The sequence below is a fragment of the Rhinatrema bivittatum genome, chromosome 14 (assembly GCF_901001135.1).
Source record: "Rhinatrema bivittatum chromosome 14, aRhiBiv1.1, whole genome shotgun sequence".
In the NCBI taxonomy this organism is placed as follows: Eukaryota; Metazoa; Chordata; class Amphibia; order Gymnophiona; family Rhinatrematidae; genus Rhinatrema; species Rhinatrema bivittatum.
Window position 1 is genome coordinate 45,168,028 of NC_042628.1, and position 21,707 is coordinate 45,189,734.

Here is a 21,707-nt window from a genome sequence, read left to right on the forward strand (position 1 = left end):
GGAGTTAGATTTTACCCACCCCCCTCCCCAGGCACTTTTGGTGCTTTCACCTCCTGTTTCAGGATAACAGAGAGTTGTTCTTTGCTGAATGAGATTCAGCAGAGCTGGAAGGCAGTAGATCTTAGCCAGCCTGCTGCCCCTAAATGTTTGCTCTGCTAGGGCATAATAGGTACCTATTGATAAATCCAGGGCTGTCCATTGTTGATTGAGTTTGTAGTGTCTAGAAAGTTAACTCTTTCCATTAATGCTGACCTGAAGAAAAGAGTATTAGCCCAGTGAGTATGGAAATGTTAGTGCATTTACTAAGATTATGATAAATTAACAGCTTTTCCAGAGACACTGGGTACAGATATACTCATTAGATCTCTTGGTCTTTCAGGATAAGAGGGAGAACTTGTGTCCCAGAGGCTGCAGATCACTGCAGTCCCAACACCCACTATTGCCACTTACTTAGTTTTATGCTTCTTGGGACTCTTCTGGCTCCACTGAGAGTCACCTTCCTCAGAAACACAAATAAAGCAAATTAATCCATAAAATATGATTCTGAAATATTAGACTTTATTAGACTGGAGGAGTCCAAAGGTTGACAAGTTTTATCCTCATATACATTGTTGTGAAAATCTTATTAGAAATATACAGCTGTGTTTTACTTCTTTGTGTGTCTGTCCAAAATGCTGTTTAAAAAGATAACACAGAAATGTGACTTAAGTGACTTTGGAGACAAGTAGAAGGCCTCTAAACTATGTTTTCTTTTCCTCAAAACTGCTTCCCAAAGCATGTTTATTTATTTATGTCAACTTATTGCATTCTCCAGTAGGTTCTGTAGAGCAGAGGTGCGGTTGTAGAGTTTCCTTCTCATTTCCTTTGACCAATCTCACCACCGCCACTGCCACTCCCACCCCCCACCTCTACCAGTTTAGGTACACACTGGGTCATTTATGGCCAGTTCTGATTTCCATAATTTCCTTTCCATTGCAGCCAGATGCATATAATCCTACATTTCAGCAAAGAAATTAGGTCTATAAAGCCCAGACTGCACCAGGACAGAAATAAAAAGCAACAAAGCATGATCAGGGCTGGATTCACCTTCTCCAGCACCCATGGAGCCTTTGGGGCACTTTGGAGCAGAAGTGCATATAGCAGTTGGGTGACCCAAATCTTCTTCCTGGTGCTTGAACAAAGTCTATTGCATGCTCCACATTTCAGGATGAGGTGAGAGCAGGAATGAGGGTAGGGGAAGAGGTTTCAGGGAAGGCATGAGAGGTAATTTGGTCATCTAGTACTGAGACCACCAAACAGCAGTTTTGGCCAATCACTACTATGCAGATGTGGTCTTAGTCCATGGGCTATGGTCACTATGTGATGTAATTTTTAAAAGTTAGAGTTTTAACAACACAAACTCAACATTTTGCTTTCACATGGAGCAATACATGCAAATGACATATACAAGTGCTATGTATTTCTGCCAACAGCAGATTCTATGTTAGAGGTTTCCATTCCTGGGGACATAATGGCAGATAAGAGAATGAGTGTCAGTAAACAGACAAGGTATCTACCAGCCCTCTTCTACCATGGGCCATTCACACTGCAGATGGTCTCCCCCTCCACCAAAGCTTTTAAGATCAACAGAGCTTCCCAACCTTTCTTGAGCAAGGTACTGGTCAATTTAATTAAAATATCCTCCAAATGTCATATCTCTTGCAGACTGAAGTTCATTAACCACCTCCAACAAGCCCTGGGGCAGTGAAAAGGGTGAAGGAACATGGTCCAGACCCCTGAATGCTTATAATTAAAATAAATGATGGAGTGGGAGGAAGCAAGAAAATACATTAAAAGAAATATTCAGTCTCCACTCAGCCTTTTTATTAACATGTTAAATTATATAGTATGCTTTCATAACTTGTTTCTATAATTTCCTTCTATTTCTTTTTATTCTTACCATAAACTTTCTTGACAGTTCTAGAATTACTATAAAAAATGTTTTGACAGGCCTCCCCAAATTACAGGAAGGTGAAATTTTCCATAGAAAAGGAACTTCAAGGACAAGCGGTCATGCTCGGAAGCTGGAGGGAGGAAGAGGAACCAAGAGGAAATATTTCTTTATTGAGAGGGCGGCAGATGTTTGGAATAACCTGCCAGCAGAGATGGTAGCACCTAAAACGTGATAGACTTGAAGCAGGGGTGGGACAGTGGGAGGGACAAGGTTGGGAGGTTGCACTATTGCAAGTAACCCACTCTTAACTCCCTTGAGAGCAGAGGCAAGGGAAGAGGTGATAAGAAAACAAGGGGAGGTAAAGGAAGCATGAGCAAGCAATACCATAAGTCATGGAGTAGCCAGGTTTGTACTAATAGACTAAAACTGCCTAGAAACCAGCCAGTTTGTTGCTGGCAGATTGGTAGCAGCCAAGGTATCTATTAACCAACAAGGTCACGGATCCTAGGTGGCTAGACATTTGGGCAACAGACCCACTAGAGTTGATAATTAGCATATTACAAAGCTTAGGGGTAAGTTGGGGGGGGGGGGGGGGAGCTGGTGGGTGTTAGATTAAGTATGGGAACTTGTATGGTATGATGGTAGAGAACCAAAGAAGAAGACAACAAAAACTGGCTTGGTTAAGGAGCGATATCCTACAAGCAGAGCAGCTTCTACAGCTCACAGCTGGGAGATATCTTTAGCAGTGTGGACAGAAATAACTGGGCAGACTGCCATCATCTACTATGTTACTATAATACTATGCGTGGAGAAAGTGTGCTCCTACTAGTTATGGATCCTGAGCTCTGCCACAGGGCCAGAGGCATTGGATGGAAAGCCCTGATCTTTCATTGATGACACGTGGCACAGAACAAGACAGCGACACTAACATCTAAAGCACAAGAGAAGTCGGCAGTACTGAGAGTGAGCTATGAGCAGAGGAGAAGACACAGGGGTGACAACAGAAAGAAAGAAACCTCACGAAGACGAGGACAAGAGGTAAATCTATGAAAACAGAACAAGAAAAAGAAAAATATTTAAATACACGTACATGAGAAAAGAGAAATAAAAGTAATAAACCTTGACAGAATAATCACATAAGAATGACAGACTGATATGGGGTGGTACTTGCAACATCAAGTCTATTTATACAGACAGCAGCAACGTGTTTCCCGTCCTCAGGAGCACAGTGTTACATGCAGAACGAGCAACGCTCATGGAAGGCGACAGGAGGGAGCGGAAGAGAGGGAGAAGGAAGGAAGGAAAGGAAAGCAGAACAGGAGGAAGGTTTCCCAGGTGCCCCCCTGTGGCTGAGTCAGTTCATCAGCCAGCTCTTCCTATCCATGCCTGCTTGGATGCCCGTTGTACAATCTTTTACAGCTTTGCCTACCCTGCCCTTCGCATCTTACATACAGAATCCAAACTTGCTCCCATTTCCTCAGCTACATTCTGTCTGTCTCCTCTGCATCTGCTCTCATTTCTCCAGTGGAAGCACTGGACACTCACCTCCAGCCTTACCAACTCATGAACCCTGGAAGCAAATTCTCCATAACCCTGTAAGGTGCATTTAAAAGAGCACCTTTTAAGCAATCCAAATTCTGCTTTCCTCTTGTTTGGAATGAAATCTTCCTTCCACAAAAATCACTAGTGATCAGAGCCCTGCAGTCAGGAAGGTCTTAGTGACTCACTCTTTGAGTTTCTGGTTTACAATGTTGAGTGCTCATTTCTTCTCCTCCCTCAGACTCCTCATGTTTGTTGCGGTTTTGCATTGTGTGCTGGTAGGCCAGTTACAGCAGAGCTCTCCTTGAGTAAATAACTCTGCACTCCTGCTCCTATGGGCATGAATATTTTCCCCGTGAACCCCATTCAGAACCTCCTGATTTAAACAACCCTGGTTTGGATTCGGTAAGTTACTGAGCTTTCTCTTCCCACTGCAAAGACCCCAACTCACTGTATACAGAGCGGCACTGCTTCAGACATGCGTATGATCAGAAGTCATTGCCAGCATAGAATTATGAGCATTCGAGCGCTGGAAGGGAGACCATGAGCTAGCGCTTGATATATGCAGACTATGCCACAGGCACAAAATAAGAGAAACTTCTCAGTAACTGTAACCTTTAGTGGCTAGAAAGGTGAAAAATAGCTGACACAGACAAGTAATGGAACGGGTAGATAACCATCTCTACCTCCTGGCCCAGAAGTAAAAAGACTAGTAAAAGAAAAAAAAAAAGAAACTGACATGAATTATAAACTCTGCAGCAAAACTGGGAAGTATTACTGTCTTGCGTTTAAATACCATAAAAACTCAGTCACCCTGACTTCTAATAAACATGCAACACTGACACAAAGTCAAACTGCAAATCAATTAACCCTCTGAGCCCTGCTAGTCCTTCCCTTGATTACAATGCAGTAAGAAGAAGTTCAATCAGTGCATACACTAATCGCCTCCAGGAATGTGAGGAGACGTTCACCTAAAACCATGGAGCATCCTCTCATGGGAGGTAGTAAAGGCAAAAATCAGTAACAAAATTCAAGAGAGCCTGGGATAAGTCCAGAGGATCCTTCATTTCAAGGAAGTGAGGGCAGAGTTGGAGATCAAGAGGGGCTTACAGAATTGAGAGAGGGAACTTGGGCAGACTAGATGGGGTTTATCATCACTTATCCAATGTCATATTCTGCTTCTGTGTTTAAACTGAGAGTGAGAGAGAGGAAGCAGGAGGATGTACCACCCTGTTCTTCTGACTGGTTAACTTCCTGCTCTTTTCTCCCATGCCCACCGGAGACTCACAGTTTGCAGCATCTTCTGTGGAAACATGACAAAGACTCTTATTCCTCTTCCTTCGTTAACATCAAGGCCTTGCAACTGAACCCATTTCCAAAAAAACAGCTCATTAGGAAAGAGCTGTGGCTTATGGTGACAGATAACAAAATATGTTAGAAACAAGACAGTGGCCATCTAAAGAACCACTTTTTCCTGGCTCTTTCCCAGCAGCGATCACTAATTTTCCTTTGTTATTCCAGTTGTGGTGGTGGGGATGGGGAGGAAGGCTCCTTGTCGCGAATGCTTATTTCCCATCTCCTTAGTGTATAGAAAGACTGAACATCCTGAACCTATGCAGAGCAGCTCTAGCACATTACCCTTGGCCTACCTTGTGCTTTCTCTTGGAAATAAAATAGCATAAAATTAACATGTCAAGATTCACAGTTTTTTTTTCCTCTATCCTATCTCCATTTAATTTCTCTCTTTTATCATTGAAGTCAATGACTCAAAGTCCTCATTATAGCTCTTGCCAGTTTGGCACTCAAAGGGTTAATAAACCATGGGGTTTTTTTTGGACAGATAAGACATAAGCTCATTCACCAATGGAACACATGAATGGCTACATTAAACACTGTTAAGGTTTCCTGTAGCGGTTTTTGGGGGTTTCACCACACCCTGTTTTGTCACAATTGAGGACACCTGGCTTCTTCCCTAAGCCAATGCTTCCCAAGAGATCTGGAAGCTCATGCGTGATGGCTCTTTCAATCTTCTCCAGGAGACATCCTCCCATGTAGGAGCACTGCTGAGACAGCAACCTGAAACTGGAGATAGGGTTGATGCTAAAGAAGTCCCTGTAAGCCTCACGATTAGGAAGGTCAAATTTGCTTACATTGGTCTTGGCTAGGATGGTTTTGAAAATCAGGAACTTATCTGGATCGTCTACAATGTCCTTGAAGATTAATTCTCCATCACTGAAAAAAGTCATCTTATCCTTATAGGTCTGCAGATAGCGATCAACTAAGAGGGCATGAATGCGGACTCGGATTGCATGCTGGCGGATGAAGGCAATTTTGTTTTCTAACCTATTTTCTATCACCTGGTTAAGGTCCTCCAGGAGGGAAATCTCTTCTTTAAGGAATAGGTCCTTGTGGGTCTCAGGGTGGTATTCTGTTGGCCAAAAAGAGCTGACGTAGACTCTCGGCGGTTCTGTGACATTGATCAGGGGAGCCAGACTCCAAAAGAGGGCACCATAGACTCTCATCAGCTCTTGAGTGGCTAGACTATCTGCTTTGTTCAGGATGATCCTGATCTGGGACTCCCGACCCTTCAGCTGCCGGAAGAGCATCTCCAGCTCCAGGCCAACATCAAGCTTGGTGGGGTCAAAGACGATAAAGATGAGGTCAGCTCTGTCAATGAACCACTGGCACACATCATTGAACGGGTAACCTTAAGGAAGAGGAGGGAGAGGGCAATATTTTATAACAGAAGTCTCTATTCAGCCTGAGGCATAGCTTAGTTGTCAAAAGTATCAGCCTGTGACATCTGTGTACAAGTACAATTCACACGTTGCAATCCAGACATGCAAAACATGTTATAATAATAAAACTCTGGTACTGAAATGATGGTTTTTATATGTATTGTTCTATGTGGATACCCTGAGTTTAGTGCTTCTCTGACCAGATGATTTCTGCATCATATCAGCTCCACAGGATAACTTGTACACTGACATCTGCAGCACTCCATGCAGGCCCTCCGGTGTGTTTGCCTCTGGCACTGCCCTCTTATTACCTTTCCCTTCCTGCCCTATTGTCAGAGTGTGAGAGGGAGATGAGCACCGTACTTATAATATATTCTTTTTTCAGGGAGGGTGCATTGAGCTCTAGAAGTAAGGCAGGAGAGGATATGTGCTTCATGGGTATTAACAGACCTGAATGCCTCCAGCCCGGAAGAAGTGGATTTCATGGGGCACTACAGTATATATGCCTTGTCATGTTTTACTACTTTTAGAGCACAGATATGCATTGCTACAACGTTTTTCTTGTTCCCCCAGTGTCTGGATTTTCAGGGACTGGATTTCTTAAGCTGGGAGTTTCATGAAGGAACAATAAATAGCAAAGTCACTGTTTAGAAATCCAGGTTGCTTGTCCATAATTGCATTGAGACGCCCAGCTCCTTCAAATATCGCTCCTCTTGTTTACTGCTGTGGGGTTCAAACCAGTCCTTTGGACCCCCACCCCCAGCACCCCCAGTCAGTTGGGTTTTTGGGATATCCCTAATGAATAAGCATGAGATGTATTTGCACACATTGGAGGCAGGGCAAGCAAATACACTGCATGCTTATTCATTAGGGCTATCCCGAAAACGTAAGTGGCTAGAGAGCGTCCAAAGGACCAGTGGAGCACCACTGGACTATTATCCCTCGGTTCCCTCTCGGTATCCATGGGTTTAGTCATATCAGTTTATATGACACATATTAACATTCAGCTACTGCAGAGTGAAAATGGGGACCTGCAGCTCACAGGTGAGAGGGATTTTATTTGGTTTTTATATGTTTAATAGTTTTTATATGTATTTATATGCTGTCTTATGGAGGAGTTGAATAGGTGTTTTTTTCTGGTATTTTGTGTGGTGGTGTATTTTTTTTTGTAAATTTTTCCTAGTTTGCTAAATTAAATAAATAAAATAAATTCCCGTGGAGCAGGTGTCCTCAGATGACAGGACTGTTAGCACGTAAGGTCGGTGCCATTGCATCAGCTAATTTTACTTTCGGCCAGGCTGCATCTCAAGAAACAAGCTCCAGCCCTTGTGCAAGTGGCCATGACAGGATCTCACCTCGCTCCTGCTGCTTGCGGTTCTCGATAATCCCAGGAGTGTCTATAAAGGACACCCTCTCTAGTAGCTTGTGGGGTATCTCGATTCCGACCAGCTTCTCCAGGAAGTTCTGCCCAAACTTCTCCAGGGGAGAGAAGGAGCGGGCACTGTCTGCTGCCATCACGATGCCCTCAATGGTCTTCAGCTTCGGGCCATGCATGAGCACGGTGAACTCGGAGGTGGTGGGTTCAGCACCTACACAGACAGCAGAGGGAGAAAGCTGAGCATGTGTATCATTCCCCCCCCCCCCCCCCCCGCCCAGGCCTGTGAAAAGCATGTGGTTATGTATTCAAAACACCCTCTGATCTATATTTCTGCATGTATAATCTCAGAGAAAAGTTTTCTGGCAGAAAAGCAGATACCACACCATAATGAAAACTTTTATCTTGGTCCAGTATGTATAACCTTACAAATCCACATGGGCCATAAGGAAGGGGGGACTGGGACAGTGAGGGAGGGAGGGAAATCAGACACTGCTGAATGGTGATATCTAGTGGTCAGGTTCAAGGTGCATCCCCACGGGATCTGGAGGGAGCTGCAGTCAGTGGCCCCTCACCAAAGCTTGATGCTGCATCGGCTAGCCTAAGAGCAGGCAGCAGGAGAGGGGTTTCCCTGAAATGTACCATTTCTATATGTAAGTACATCTTTTCTTGCTCAAGATGTACCTGATTTAAATGCAAATTAAAAAAAGGGGGTCCGCCCCTCCATCAGTAACCGTTAATGAAGGCTCGTGACTCTGTAACCCTGGAAGATGCTGGCACCCATTGAATAACAAGCCCATAGGAACAAGAGAGAACTGGGCAAAACACAATGAAAACGCGAGTGCTTATATTCCGTGCCTGACTCTTGCTGCTTCCTGTTGGCTGTGGTCGGGGGCAGGAAACAGAGGAGCCATGTCAGTGTTCCACACTACCACTTCCTGTCCTTCCTGGCTTCAGAGTGACTGCAGGTGAGTCAATAGAGGAAACAGCAGCTTCCTCTGTGTCAGCCTAGTAATGGGGAGAGCACAGGCACACAGCTTCTGATGGGATAAGGAGAGCTATAGTGGGCTAATGGTCAAAGAGAAAGGGGGACTGACTGCAGAGAGAGAGGGCTGCAGGAAGAGAGGGCTCTGAGCAATATAGAAAAACAGGTGAAGCATTTATTTATTTATTTTATTAAAGGCTTTTATATACCGACTTTCTTGATACAAATCAAATCAACTCAGTTTACATCGAACTAAGCAGTAACTATAACCAACCAATCAACAAGAGATATATTAAAAGGAGCATAAAGTTACAATATAACAAGGAAGCCTTAACTGGGAGTGGGAAAAAAAGAGAGGGAGAACAAGATATAGTACTATATACAATGGAGTATGGGAGGGAGGCTAGGAGCCGACCTCATGATGACTTTTGAGCGTAATTAGCGTTTGTTTATTTACATAAGTGATGGAACAGTTCTAGGTCAGGCTGTTGAGCTAGAGGCGGGGAAGGCACGGCAGAACAGCCATGTCTTTAGTTTCTTTTTGAAAGTCAGAAGAGAGGTTTCCTGCCTGAGGTCCGGAGGCATGGCGTTCCAGATGGAGGGACCTGTGGTAGAGAATGTCCTGTCTCTGATATTTGAGTGTTATACAATTTTGATTGGAGGAACATGCAAGGATCCCTTGTAGGCATCCCTTAAGGGTCTGGCCGTCGAGTGCAATTTGAGAGGGTGTAGAAGATCGAGTGGGGTCTGATGGTGAATATTTTTGTGGATAATTGTCAGTGATTTATGGAGAATCCTGAAGTTTACTGGGAGCCAGTGAAGATCTTTTAGAATGGGAGAGATATGCGCTCTCCGATTAGTATTCGTCAGAATTCTCGCCGCTGCATTTTGGAGCAGCTGGAGGGGTTTTATAGTAGAAGCCAGGAGACCTTGCAAGATGGAATTGCAGTAGTCAATCTTGGAGAACAGAATGGCTTGGAGGACAGATCTGAAATCGTAATGGAAAAGGAGCGGTTTGAGTTTTTTAAGTACTTGTAGCTTGTAGAAGCACTCCTTTGTGGTGTGTTTTATAAATTGCTTTAGGTTCAAGTGGCTATCAATTATGACTCCAAGATCTCTAGCGTGGGGTATTTGTATGTTAGATTGCAGTTGGTGATGGAGGGGACTGCCTTCTGGGGTAATTAGCAATAGTTCTGTCTTGGAAGTGTTGAGCACCAGGTTGAGGCTTGAAAGGTGATGGTTAATCGTTTGCAGGTGAGAGTTCCATAATTTGAGTGTTGAGTCCAGTGACTTGGATATGGGAATTAGAATTTGAACATCGTCTGCGTATATATAGAACTTAAGTTTTAGATTTGAGAGTACGTGGCAGAGAGGGAGTATGTAGATGTTAAACAGGGTGGGCGATAAGGAGGAGCCCTGCGGGACTCCGAATGGGGCTTTAGTGTGAGAGGATTCCTTGTTATTGATGTTAACCTTATAACCTCTATTGCTAAGGAAGGAGTCGAACCATCTAAGAGCTGATCCTGTAATTCCTATGTCTGATAGCCGATTTAGAAGGGTATTATGATTTACAGTATCGAAAGCTGCAGAGATGTCAAGAAGAGCTAGGAGGAACGATTGTCCTTTATCAAAGCTAATGTATATTTGATCAAGGAGTGAGATAAGGAGGGTTTCGGTATTGTGTTCTTTACGGAAACCGTATTGTGACAGGTGTAGAATGTTATGGTCTTCTAGGTAATTTGAAAGTTGCTTATTTACGATTTTCTCCATGATCTTTGCTACAAATGACAGATTTGAAATGGGGCGGTAATTGTTGAGGTCGTTCGGGTCCAGGTTCGGTTTTTTGAATATAGGTTTGAGGGTAGCCGATTTGAGAGCATCTGGGAATATTCCTTGTGAAAGGGAACAATTGATAATATTGGCTAGATATTTGGAGATGTATTCTGGTATGAGAATCAGAAATTTGGAGGGAATTTGGTCCAGAGGGTGGGTGGAAGGTTTCATTCTTTTTATCAGATTTTCCACCTCTATAGTGTGAGTAGGATCAAAGGATTCCAAGCTTATGTCAGTGTTTGGTAGGTGGAGGGTATCCAGAGACAGTGAGTTTGGGCTGGTAGGTAATCTAGCCAGGGTGTTTGAGATTTTGTTCTGAAAGAATAAGGCCAGATCATTGGCTTTCGATTGGGCAGTATCATCTGGGATGGTAGGGGGAGCAGTTTTGGTGAGTTCTGATACGTACGAGAACAGAGCCTTCGCGTCGAATATCTTATCGTGGATTCGGTGGGCATAGAAATCTCTTTTTGTTCAAAGCGTTGTCGATCTGTAATGGTGGAGGGCGGCTTTGTATATGGTTAGAGAATGGGGATTGGGGTTCTTCCTCCATTCTTTTTCTTTCCGTCATAGGTTTTGCTTCAGGGTACGGAGTTCCTTAGAGAATCATGGCTGCTTATTTTTTCGAGAAGGATCTATGGTTTTCTTAGACAGTGGGCATAAGTTATTGGCTATCATTTCAGTAATACTTTGCCAGGAGGTAATAGCAGAATTGGGGTTAGATAGATCCAGATTAGGGAGTTCTTTGATTAGAGAATTGCCAAGGTCTTCTGAAGGACATGGTTTCCTGTAGTACAAAGTGGTCGCCTGAAGGGGAGCCGAAGATCTTGTCAATGACCTGATGGTGGAGGTGATCATGAAATGGTCTGACCATGGAACCGGGAGGCATAGAGGGGGTGAAAGTGGAATGAGGTTGGAATTTGTGAAGATAAGGTCAAGGGTATGACCTGCTTTATGTGTGGGTTGGTCGATGTGTTTGAAGCCCATGTCAGAAAGGGCTGGTAGGAAGGCTTCACAGTTAGAAGATCGAGGATTGGCATCGATGTGAAGATTAAAATCTCCGAGGATTATGGCTGGAGAATCTAGTTTTACGTATTTGGCTATGATTTCCACCATAGGAGAGGCGTCTTGTTCTAAAAGTCCAGGGGGAGCGTAAGTGAGGAAGATTTGGAGCGACTTAGATTTGAATAAGCCTATCTCCAGTTTGGGTATTATATTGATAGATTGAAGAGTGAGATTAAGAGATTTTTTGGCAGCTATGAGGAGACCACCCCCTTTTTTCTTTTTTCTGGGTAAGGAGAAGACATCATATATTTGTGTAGGAAGTTGATTTATTAAGACTGTGCCTGAGGGCTTCAGCCAGGTCTCCGTGATGGCACAGATGTCTGGCTTGGCATCAAGCAGATAGTCTTGAAGGATGTGAGTTTTTTTGGTAATTGACTGGGCATTGAATAGAGTTAAGGTGAAGAGGGCCAGCCCCAGTAATTGCGTAAAGGGAGAGATCATCACCGGAGTTAAATTTCTGTGAGTTATGGGTTGATATCGTAATATAGGCTTCATCTTGAAGCAGATGTTGTGGTGTAATGTGTGTATCGGGTATGTAAACATCATGATAGGACTAAAGAGAACACTTTGACGGGATTTGCCAGCAGATGATATTCTAAGATGTAAAGGAAGTGATGACTTGTGGAAGTATTCTTTGAGAGAAAAATGATTAATGTAGTATGGCAGAGCCGATCCTTAGATGAATGAATAGTGGGGAGGTTAGATGCATGCTGAGTTGGTTGATTGAAAGCTTGGGATGGCTGGATGAATGCTGAAGGTGGCTGGGTGAATGCTGAGGATCCTGGATGAATGCTGAAGGTGGCTGGATGAATGCTGAGGTGGCTAGATGAATGCTGAAGGTGGCTGGATGAATGCTGAAGGTGGCTGGGTGAATGCTGAGGATCCTGGATGAATGCTGAAGGTGGCTGGATGAATGCTGAAGGTGGCTGGGTGAATGCTGAGGATCCTGGATGAATGCTGAAGGTGGCTGGATGAATGCTGAGGTGGCTAGATGAATGCTGAGGTGGCTAGATGAATGCTGAAGGTGGCTGGATGAATGCTGAAGGTGGCTGGGTGAATGCTGAGGATCCTGGATGAATGCTGAAGGTGGCTGGATGAATGCTGAAGGTGGCTGGGTGAATGCTGGGTGAAAGCATAAAGAGAGAGGAACAACGGCAACAGAGAGAAGAGGTGGAGAGAGAAAGAGATATGGGGTAATACCTGGGTGTGAGGAGAGATGAAGAGAGGGGAAGTGGAATGAGGAGGGGGTGCACTGGAATGAATGAAAATATAAAATAAAAATATGACAGCAGAAAAAGCCCATATAGCCTATCTAATCTGTTTATCCACACCAACTATATATTTTCTTAAGCACTGAAAAGGCAGGAATATTAATACAAAAAAGTTGACTTGTCCAAGTAGAGAAAAACCTCGGTCACAAAGGTCTGTGTGGAGTCCCCTTCGTAGGCATATGACATCCATGTCAACCGAATTCCCGTAAATGCCTCATATATACAAATTGACTAGCAGAGCACTCCTGACGTCTAAAGAAGTCATATGAGGGCCCCTGCTAGCACGATGAAAGTCTTGTGAGTCCCCATTCATAGATTAATAATCATGGCGGGTAAAATTCAGAAGGATCCAATGAGAAAAAGAATGCTTTTACTAATTATTTCCCTCGACAGTCAATCGTGAGCTCAGAAATTGTCTCTTACAAACATTATAAAGCACCAGAAATTGCTCAGCCTTGCATCCTCCCCCCACTTACATTTTGTGGGGTACAGCACCACTATATGTGGTGGAATGGCAGTTGGACTGATTCATTGCAGAATGGGGGGTGTGTGTGTGTGTGTGTGGGAGTATCTTCCTCAAAGCAATTATTTGTCTTAAAATCCTAATGTAAAACACATAGAAGGTGAAATTTAAAGGCACTTCATCGTAAGTTCATGTATCCTATGCATTGCACCTCTTGCTGTATAAGAGTGCCATCACTGGACACTTGGTATAGGGAGCTGGTCTCCTTTCAGTGCTCAGCCCTTAGTTATCTGGCCCAACGTGTGTGTGGCGACAGGCCCACTGAGGGAAATCCGGGGCCCCAGTCTGCCGAGGTCCCTGGGGCCACATCTCTTCAAATAATTCAGCTACACTTTATTTCCAATAGACAAAATTATGATATTTCTGGCACCAGCCTTCGCAGTTTTGCAAAGCTAGGTAAAAATTACGTTTTGCTACCCTGCATTTAAAACTCTTCAGCTACACCCGACGAATACTTCTGTCGCTTTCTGAGCTTTGATCCTGAATCAATTGGGGGTATAAGTCAGAATACCGTTCAATGTAAAGGCTTTGCCTAAAAGTTATTAAGTTACTTGTAAACCGATGCGATGTGCAAACGGATGTCGGTATATAAAAGATTTTAAATAAATAAATAAATAAATAATTTGCTCTACAGATACTACAAGAATTGTATTCATTTCTCATGTCTTAAATTCTGAAATACATTTTGGAGATACCTGGATTACATTACACAGACACTGCTGGCAATTATTAGTTTTGCCACTTTACCATTTATTTTCATGTAATTTTGGGGTCACAGTATAACTATACTCTCTCTATCCCCCCTTTGTCAGACCTACATGGTAACACACATAACAAGTAAGAGGGTCTCCATTAAGGGCATAATAATTTATATAAGAGGGTCTCACACACAAGGCAATAAAGGCATCTGATTGGATAATGCATACGGGGGGCTAGTACTTTAGGAAATTTCAAAGAGAATTTAGCAAGGGCAAAGTGAGTGTGTTCAAGCATCTACATACTTTGTATCTGCTATTTGTGTGGCAGGGGGAGGGGAGGGCACATCCATTTGACTGAAAATCAACTGTATCTGTACTACTTTCCTCCCACCTTGACCTAAACACATCCACATGAGCTCCTCTTTTTACTGCTGACAAAAGTGCATGCACGGTGGAGCTGACCTGCACCAGCAGAAAGCTGAAGGTCAATTTCTGCGATTAAGGTCTTGTATTATGTTTATAAATTATGTCCCAGTTGTTCCAGGAGTCTGAATCAGCTGGGGCTTGGGTATTGTTATTATTATTATTTTGTTTTGAAATTATGTATTGATGTTTGGTTTGTTCTATGTTTTTATGAATTGTATTAAGTTGCTTTTTTATATTTGAACTTTTTATTGAAAACAATGATCAGCTCAGCATACATTTGAGACTTATGTACACCAAGCAATGATATGCAAATAGGTTCTTTCATGTTTACAATTTTCCCCTCCTCCCTCCCTACCAGTAAAAACAACAGATATATACACTATACACATGAATATAATCCTCCTTGGCTCTGGTTCATTCCCCCCTCCCCCCATTTAAGTTGTATTTTACATTGGGTTTTGATATTTTATTTTTGATGTATTATTTCTTTGATGAATTGCTATTTAATGTCTTATTCTTATGTTTTGTGAACTGCTTTGGGTTGGACTATGTCTAAGGAAGGCAGACAACATAACGTCTACTTTTAGTTGCATTTAAGGAGGCAATTTTCAGTTAGGTAATTTTTTTCCCTCTGGCAAATGCAATTGGAAGGTTCCCTCCTTGAGGACGATTTCCGGAGCCACTCACCCAAGGTAAATTGAAAATTGTCCTCATTGAAGCCAGCTGATAGGGCTGCCCAGCACACGGCCTTCTAATCAGACTGGCAGGAGGCATTTCCGAGAGTCTGTTCTGAGTGGGATCAGAAAATAATAGGTGTGGCTTGTATTTTCAAATCTACATGCATTATAGTCCCTGAATGTTTTGCCCACACGACAAATGAATGTAAAAGTCCATGGGTACAAAGCACAGGTGGCAATTTTTTTTTTTTAAAAGCTAATGTGCATGCCTCCTTTCCTTTTGAATATTGGGTCAAATTGCCCAGGTTACAAAGTACCCGCCGACTTTGCACTTAGGTGGACACGGTGAACATTCTCCCTTTATGATGGGTGATATTCCATAAAGCAGACAAGGCCAGCTCACTGAAAATTAAAAGGCACATAGCGGGTGGTTTGTAAGACACCATTGTCCTAAAGATATATATATATATACACTTTTTGGAAGGGGAGGGAGAGTAAGGAGACAAGCAGCAGCACCTCTTTTGGGGCTCACACTCCCACCCTCTGTGTGTAGCTGAATTTTCCACCCGGCATGCCTAGAATTAGCTGGTATCCATTACCAATGTAGAACTGGTAGGGGGTTTCATTCACCACTATCATGTCTACAATCAGCTAGCATCCGTTACCAGTGTACAGCTGGTAGGAGGTCTGATCCAGCCCCAAGAGATAGTTTATCATGGTGGACTTCCCCACACTCCAAGGTCCCAGGAAGAGCACCATTGGCTTGGAAGTGATTTCCCCATCTGTGGAGACGAAGAGAACAAAAAGACAAAGAAGAGTTAAGGGCAAAGAAATGCTGAACCGTCACGTTCTTCCATCACGCGGGCGTGAGGAATCTGCCTGAACAATCCAAGACTGAAGCCATCACGAAACTGAGCTAAGCAGCCCTAGCAGCCTTCAAGCACACATTGCATCACACAAAGCAAGCTGCTGACACGTTAGCACCATGGGCCAGACTCGTCTCTACAGCCAGGTCAATGGGATGGCTAATTGTCCTGGCACTGGATGGTCAGTTCTCATTTTGGTTAACAGAAATAAAGGTCAAACAGAAAAAAAGAAAAGGTGATACTTTTCACTGAACTAGCAGTACATTTATTTTTTACATCCATTTTGGTTAAAATGTTTTTTCTTTCGCTTTCACCTAGCCTAATGTGTGATTCATGGCACACACCCCCCCCCCCCCCCTCTCCATCTCACCACATGTCCCAGGTTGTCCCTCAAATTAACTCTTGAAACATGACCTCCCTCCAGATGTTTCAGACCCTGTAGCTGCACCAACTTAATAGATGCTTTTTCTGCTTCCCTCTCCATAACCTGCAGAGGACTGGGAACTTGGCGCTTGCAAATGCTGGACATACCGTTAAACAACATATGCCAGAGTGAAATGAGGATCTCTCTGGGACAAGCACTATTCCTCTTCCACTTATTGTCCAGGCTCTGCCAATGGCGCTTCATTTCATTCGTTTGCCTGACTTAACCCAGCTCTACTGATTTTGGAGCCTCAAATGTTAAAGGAAATGGTGTTTCTTAACAAAGACCGTACAACATGTTCTACAAATGGTACCTTCGCAGAATGGACATACCCTTGGAAAAGGAAAAACATTTGTAGCCAATTTAACCTACAAAGGGTCAAGCTTCAGTGGCTATAAATGTAGCTGGGATATTCAGTGGTGCAGCTGTTAAATATAACTGGCTATGTAAAAGTTAGCTGGATAAGTTTTTTTTCTGCTAACTTTGACAGTTCCAAAGTTACCTGGCCATATTAGCCAGATAACGTTGAAAATTGGTGTTATTTGGCTAGCTTAGTGCACTTCACTCCAGTTCACTGCTGGACTTCCCTCAACTTATCTGGCTTTTTTTAGCTGGATAAAAAGTTAGTCAGCCAAGTCCAGGGCAGTCAGCCTAGTGAGATTTAAATTCCATGGTTTGTCCAGCTACATCCGAGTCTCAGCCATTTTTAATATTGAACCCAAATAATCTGCAGGTAAAATACCGAGGTCAAAGTGAACTGCACCAGCAGGAAATTCTGGCTAAGCCATGGATCAGGAACAGTAAACACTGGAAAAGAAGCCATGGAAGCATCAATGGCTAGAGTGTTATTGTCAAGACAGAAGACTGCATGTTAAACAAGTGTCATTGCTGAAAGTGACAGTCTGAAATCAATACAAATAAATGTAACCTGAATATCTAATTTTCATAGAGTTAATTTGTCTGCAATGATTTAAAAAGTTGATTTGGTGGCAAAAGTTGATGTGACACTACTTCTTTGTAACTCCCCTGTGACTCCCAGCTCACATCTGCTCAGTGGACTAACTAAATTCAGGATTTTTCATACCTGGGCCAACTCTAAAACACCAATATAGGAAGCAAGGAAGATAAGAGCATATGAAGTGCTACACTGAGTCTATGAAGTCCAGCATCCTGTCTCCAACAATGGCCAATCTGCATCACATATTAGTACCTAACAGTTCCTAAAGGAGAAATCCATTCCCTGTTTCTCACTCCCAGAAGCAAGAGATGGCGATCCCCATCTTTCTTAATGGACCTATTCTCCAGAACATAAGAAGAATTGCCATACTGGGTCAGACCAAGGATCCATCAAACCCAGCATCCTGTTTCCAACAATGGCCAATCCAGGTCACAAGTACCTGGCAGGTACCCAAACATTAAATAAATCTCAAGCTACTATTGCTTATTAATTAATAGCAGTTTATGGATTTTTCCTCTAGGAACTTATCCAAATCTTTTTTAAACCTAGTTACACTAATTGCTTTAACCACATCCTCTGGAAATTAATTCCAGAGCTTAACTGTGCACTGAGTGAAAAATAATTTTCTTCGATTTGTTTTAAATGAGCTACTTGCTAATTTCATGGAGAGCCCTGGACCACATGGAAACTCCACATGGACAACAAAATTTAAGTGTTTCCTGGCAAATCTGATTAAAGGGAAAAAAAATAACTTGGGAGGCTGGACACTCAGACTTTTAAGACAATCTTTACCCTGTCTCAGAACAGGATTATAGAAAGGAATAACAAAAAGTCCTTATCCCTTAAGGGTATTAGGAAAGTCCAGGGCAATTAGGCAGCAATATTAGTCTTCTCTCTGTCTATCTCAGGGCTTGAAATCCTTATCAAAAAGCTGAAAAGTAAATGGCTGTTTCTTTCTTGGAACAAATATACGGAAAGCAGCCAAATGCTCTGCTTTTAGTCTGACTTTCCCTTGTCTTTTCCCTCCTGGGGAATTTTAAGGGAGAGGACAAGCCCACAAAATGCTTTACTGACGTCACCTGCCACCCCCTCTCTGCAGGTATAAGGATACCTCCACCTGGTCACGTTCCCCACCTCCCACCCTGCATAGAACACTGCCCTGGATTGCCCCACAGCAGCACACTAAAGATTTCTTCCTTCCCAGGGCAGAAATCTGCATTGGTGTTATACCGTAAAAGAGGCCAAATAATGATTCTGGCATTATCTTTTATCTGGTGCAACCAATTTTAAGGGCATGACCAATGTAAACTGATTTCCTGGGAGCTAATATCCAAAGGTTTCTACAGCCCATTTTATAGCCAAGACTCCCTTTCAGTAGAACAGGTTTCTTCTCTTGAAAATACATTTCTTCTTAAAAATAACAAAGTGACCTGGCCCATCTTTTTTGGGGGGGGCAAAACAGCTCCTATCCCCAGCTCTGAAGCATATGTATAAGAAAATCCCTGCTGGAAATTGGAAGCATGAAGAATGGGTTCACTACACAAAGTAAGAACATAAGAACATGCCATACTGGGTCAGACAAAGGGACAATCAAGCCCAGCATCCTGTTTCCAACAGTGGCCAATCCAGGCCATAAGAACCTGGCAAGTACTCAAAAACTTAGTCTATTCCATGTTACCGTTGCTAGTAATAGCGGTGGTTATTATCTAAGTCAACTTAATTAATAGCAGGTAATGGACTTCTCCTCCAAGAACTTATCCAATTCTTTTTTTAAACACAGTTATACTAACTGCACTAACCACATCCTCTGGCAACAAATTCCAGAGTTTAATTGTGCGTTGAGTGAAAAAGAACTTTCTCAGATTAGTTTTAAATGTGCCACATGCTAACTTCATGGAGTGCCCCCTAGTCCTTCTATTAACCGAAAGATTAAATAACCGATTCACAGCTACCCGTTCTAGACCTCTCATGATTTTAAACACCTCTATCCTATCCCCCTCAGCCGTCTCTTCTCCAAGCTAAAAAGTCCTAACCTCTTTAGTCTTTTCTCATAGGGGATCTGTTTCATCCCATTTATCATTTTGGTCGCCCTTCTCTGTACTTTCTTCATAGCAACTATATCTTTTTTTGAGATGCGGCGACCAGAATTGTACACAGTATGCAAGGTGCAGTCTCACCATGGAGCAATACAGAGGCATTATGACATTTTCCTTTTTAGTCACCATTCCCTTTCTAATAATTCCCAACATTCTATTTACTTTTTTGACTGCTGCAGCACACTGAACCGACGATTTCAATGTGTTATCCACTATGATGCCTAGATCTCTTTCTTGGGTGGTAGCTCCTAATATGGAACCTAACATTGTGTAACTACAGCAAGGGTTATTTTTCCTTATATCATCACCTTTTTTTTTTTTTTTTTATAATCCTAAATGCTGTTTCACATTAGTGTCCAATGTAGCTTATTCAAGGCAGTGTTCTTGGTAAGGTCTGGCAGCTTAGATTTAATACTAACAAATGAAAAGTAATGCATTTAGGATGCAAAAACCAAGGGAAAGATACAGTATTGGAGGTGAAATTCTTCTAAGCACAAAGGAAGAGTGGGATCTGGGGGTGATTGATTCTGATGATCTTAAGGTGTCCAAACAGATGGATAACAAGATGGCAAAATCCAGAAAGATGTTGATTGTGTAGGGAGAGGAACAGTCAGCAGAAAAAGGGAGGTGATATTGCCCCTGTATAGGTCCCCGGTGAGACCTGACTTGGAATACTGTGTACATTTCTGGAGACTGCACCTTCAAAAAGATATAAACAGGATGGAGTTGGTCCAGAGGGCGGCTACTAAAATGATTAGTGGGGATAGATTTAAAGCATTAGTGATAGACATAAATATCTAAAGATGTACATCCTAGAGGAAAGGCGAGATAGGGGAGATATGATAGAGACATTCAAATATCTCAAAGGTTTCCATACCCAGGAGGTGAGCCTTTTTCAATGGAAAGGAGGCTCTAGAACGAGGGGCTATGTAATGAGTTTGAAAGGGGGTAGACTCAGGATAATCTTAGAAAATATTTCTTTACAGAGAGGTTGGTGGATAAATGGAACAGCCTCCCAGTAGAGGTGGTGGAGACAAAAATATTATCGCAATTCAAGAAAGCAAGGGATAAATACAGGGGATCTCTATGGAAGTGATGAGAATTATAATGCTAAATTAATTGGATGGATGGGCAGACTGGATGGGCTAAATGCCTTTTTCTGCCATCATGTTTCTAAGAAATGCATAGCTGTGTTTTGCATATGATAACTATAATTCAGTATCTGTCATGGAACTTATAATTGAGTATTTATTATAATCTTTATTACTTTTGTTTAGATTTATGTGAAATATATGAAGATATCATTAACATATCGCTGAGATGGTATAAGATGTATTTGAGTAGTTACTCTGGACATTTCTGATGTTTAAGTCCATCCCTGAGGAAGCCCTCAAGATAAAGGGGGTGAAACGAAGATCTTTGTAGGATATAGGGACCAACAACATCTATATGTTTTTCAATAGCTATTGTCCTGATACAAGATATGTTAAAGTTTTTAATTATTGAGTGATCATTACATGTCAAAATTTTGAATTATTGATTGATATTGTTAAGGGATTATATCCTTGAGATTAAAATATGAGATATATGATTTTATGTGTATGAGCATGTATGTGATGGATGTCTGTGTTAGAGAGATTTTTCATGTTAGATACGTAATATATCTGTACATCAATAAAAAAATATACATTTATGATGTGTCTTCTTCTTGTGCATACTGAAGTATTATAGTAAAGAAGAGGTAGTGAGTTGCTGATCCTTTGTGTAACTATATCATGTTTCTAAGGGCAACTGAAAGGGTTGAAAAGTTGGGCACAAGTTTCCTGTAATAGTTCACTGGACCCACCCAAAAATGCCCTTTCCTGCTTTTTTGTTGTTGGAACAGAGCAATCTAATAAAGCCTTTGCCTTTCAGAAAATGGCTCTTATAATTTCCTCTGGAAAGACCAATAGGACTCTGCCACAAGCCTTTGCAATGCTCAATATAACCTGATGGAATGCGTTATAAGTAAGTAGCATGATATTGCAAATTAAGTTGGGCACACAATGTAATTATATATTGGTCTAATAAATTGCTTTTGTAGGTTAAATCGCCCTGATGCAGCACTGATGAAACGTCAACGTTGGTGTTTTAGAACCAGGACTGGTGTTCCAGAGCTCAGTCGAAAACACAACAGCCATGTGAAAAGGCGTCTTGGAAAATACTTTAAAATGAACATTGCTTGAATTGCGTCAAGGAGAACCAATTTAAAGGTTCAAGGATAACATCAAGAGAAGTACACTTCATGTTGTGTTTTTCCATCA

General features: G+C 42.3%; 1 protein-coding gene across 2 annotated transcripts in view; it reads right to left on the reverse strand.

The window, feature by feature from the left end:
* Positions 1–536: 536 nt before the first annotated feature.
* Positions 537–21,707, reverse strand: part of SRL (sarcalumenin) — an 87,615-nt gene continuing 66,444 nt past the window's right edge. For both annotated transcript variants that reach the window (XM_029576236.1, XM_029576235.1), the window contains 3 exons: positions 15,726–15,842; positions 7,566–7,799; positions 537–6,179 (listed from right to left, as the gene is read on the reverse strand). In XM_029576236.1, coding sequence (XP_029432096.1) covers positions 5,368–6,179; positions 7,566–7,799; positions 15,726–15,842 — 1,163 coding nt within the window. In that variant the 3' untranslated portion in view covers positions 537–5,367. The remainder of the gene's footprint in view (positions 6,180–7,565; positions 7,800–15,725; positions 15,843–21,707) is intronic.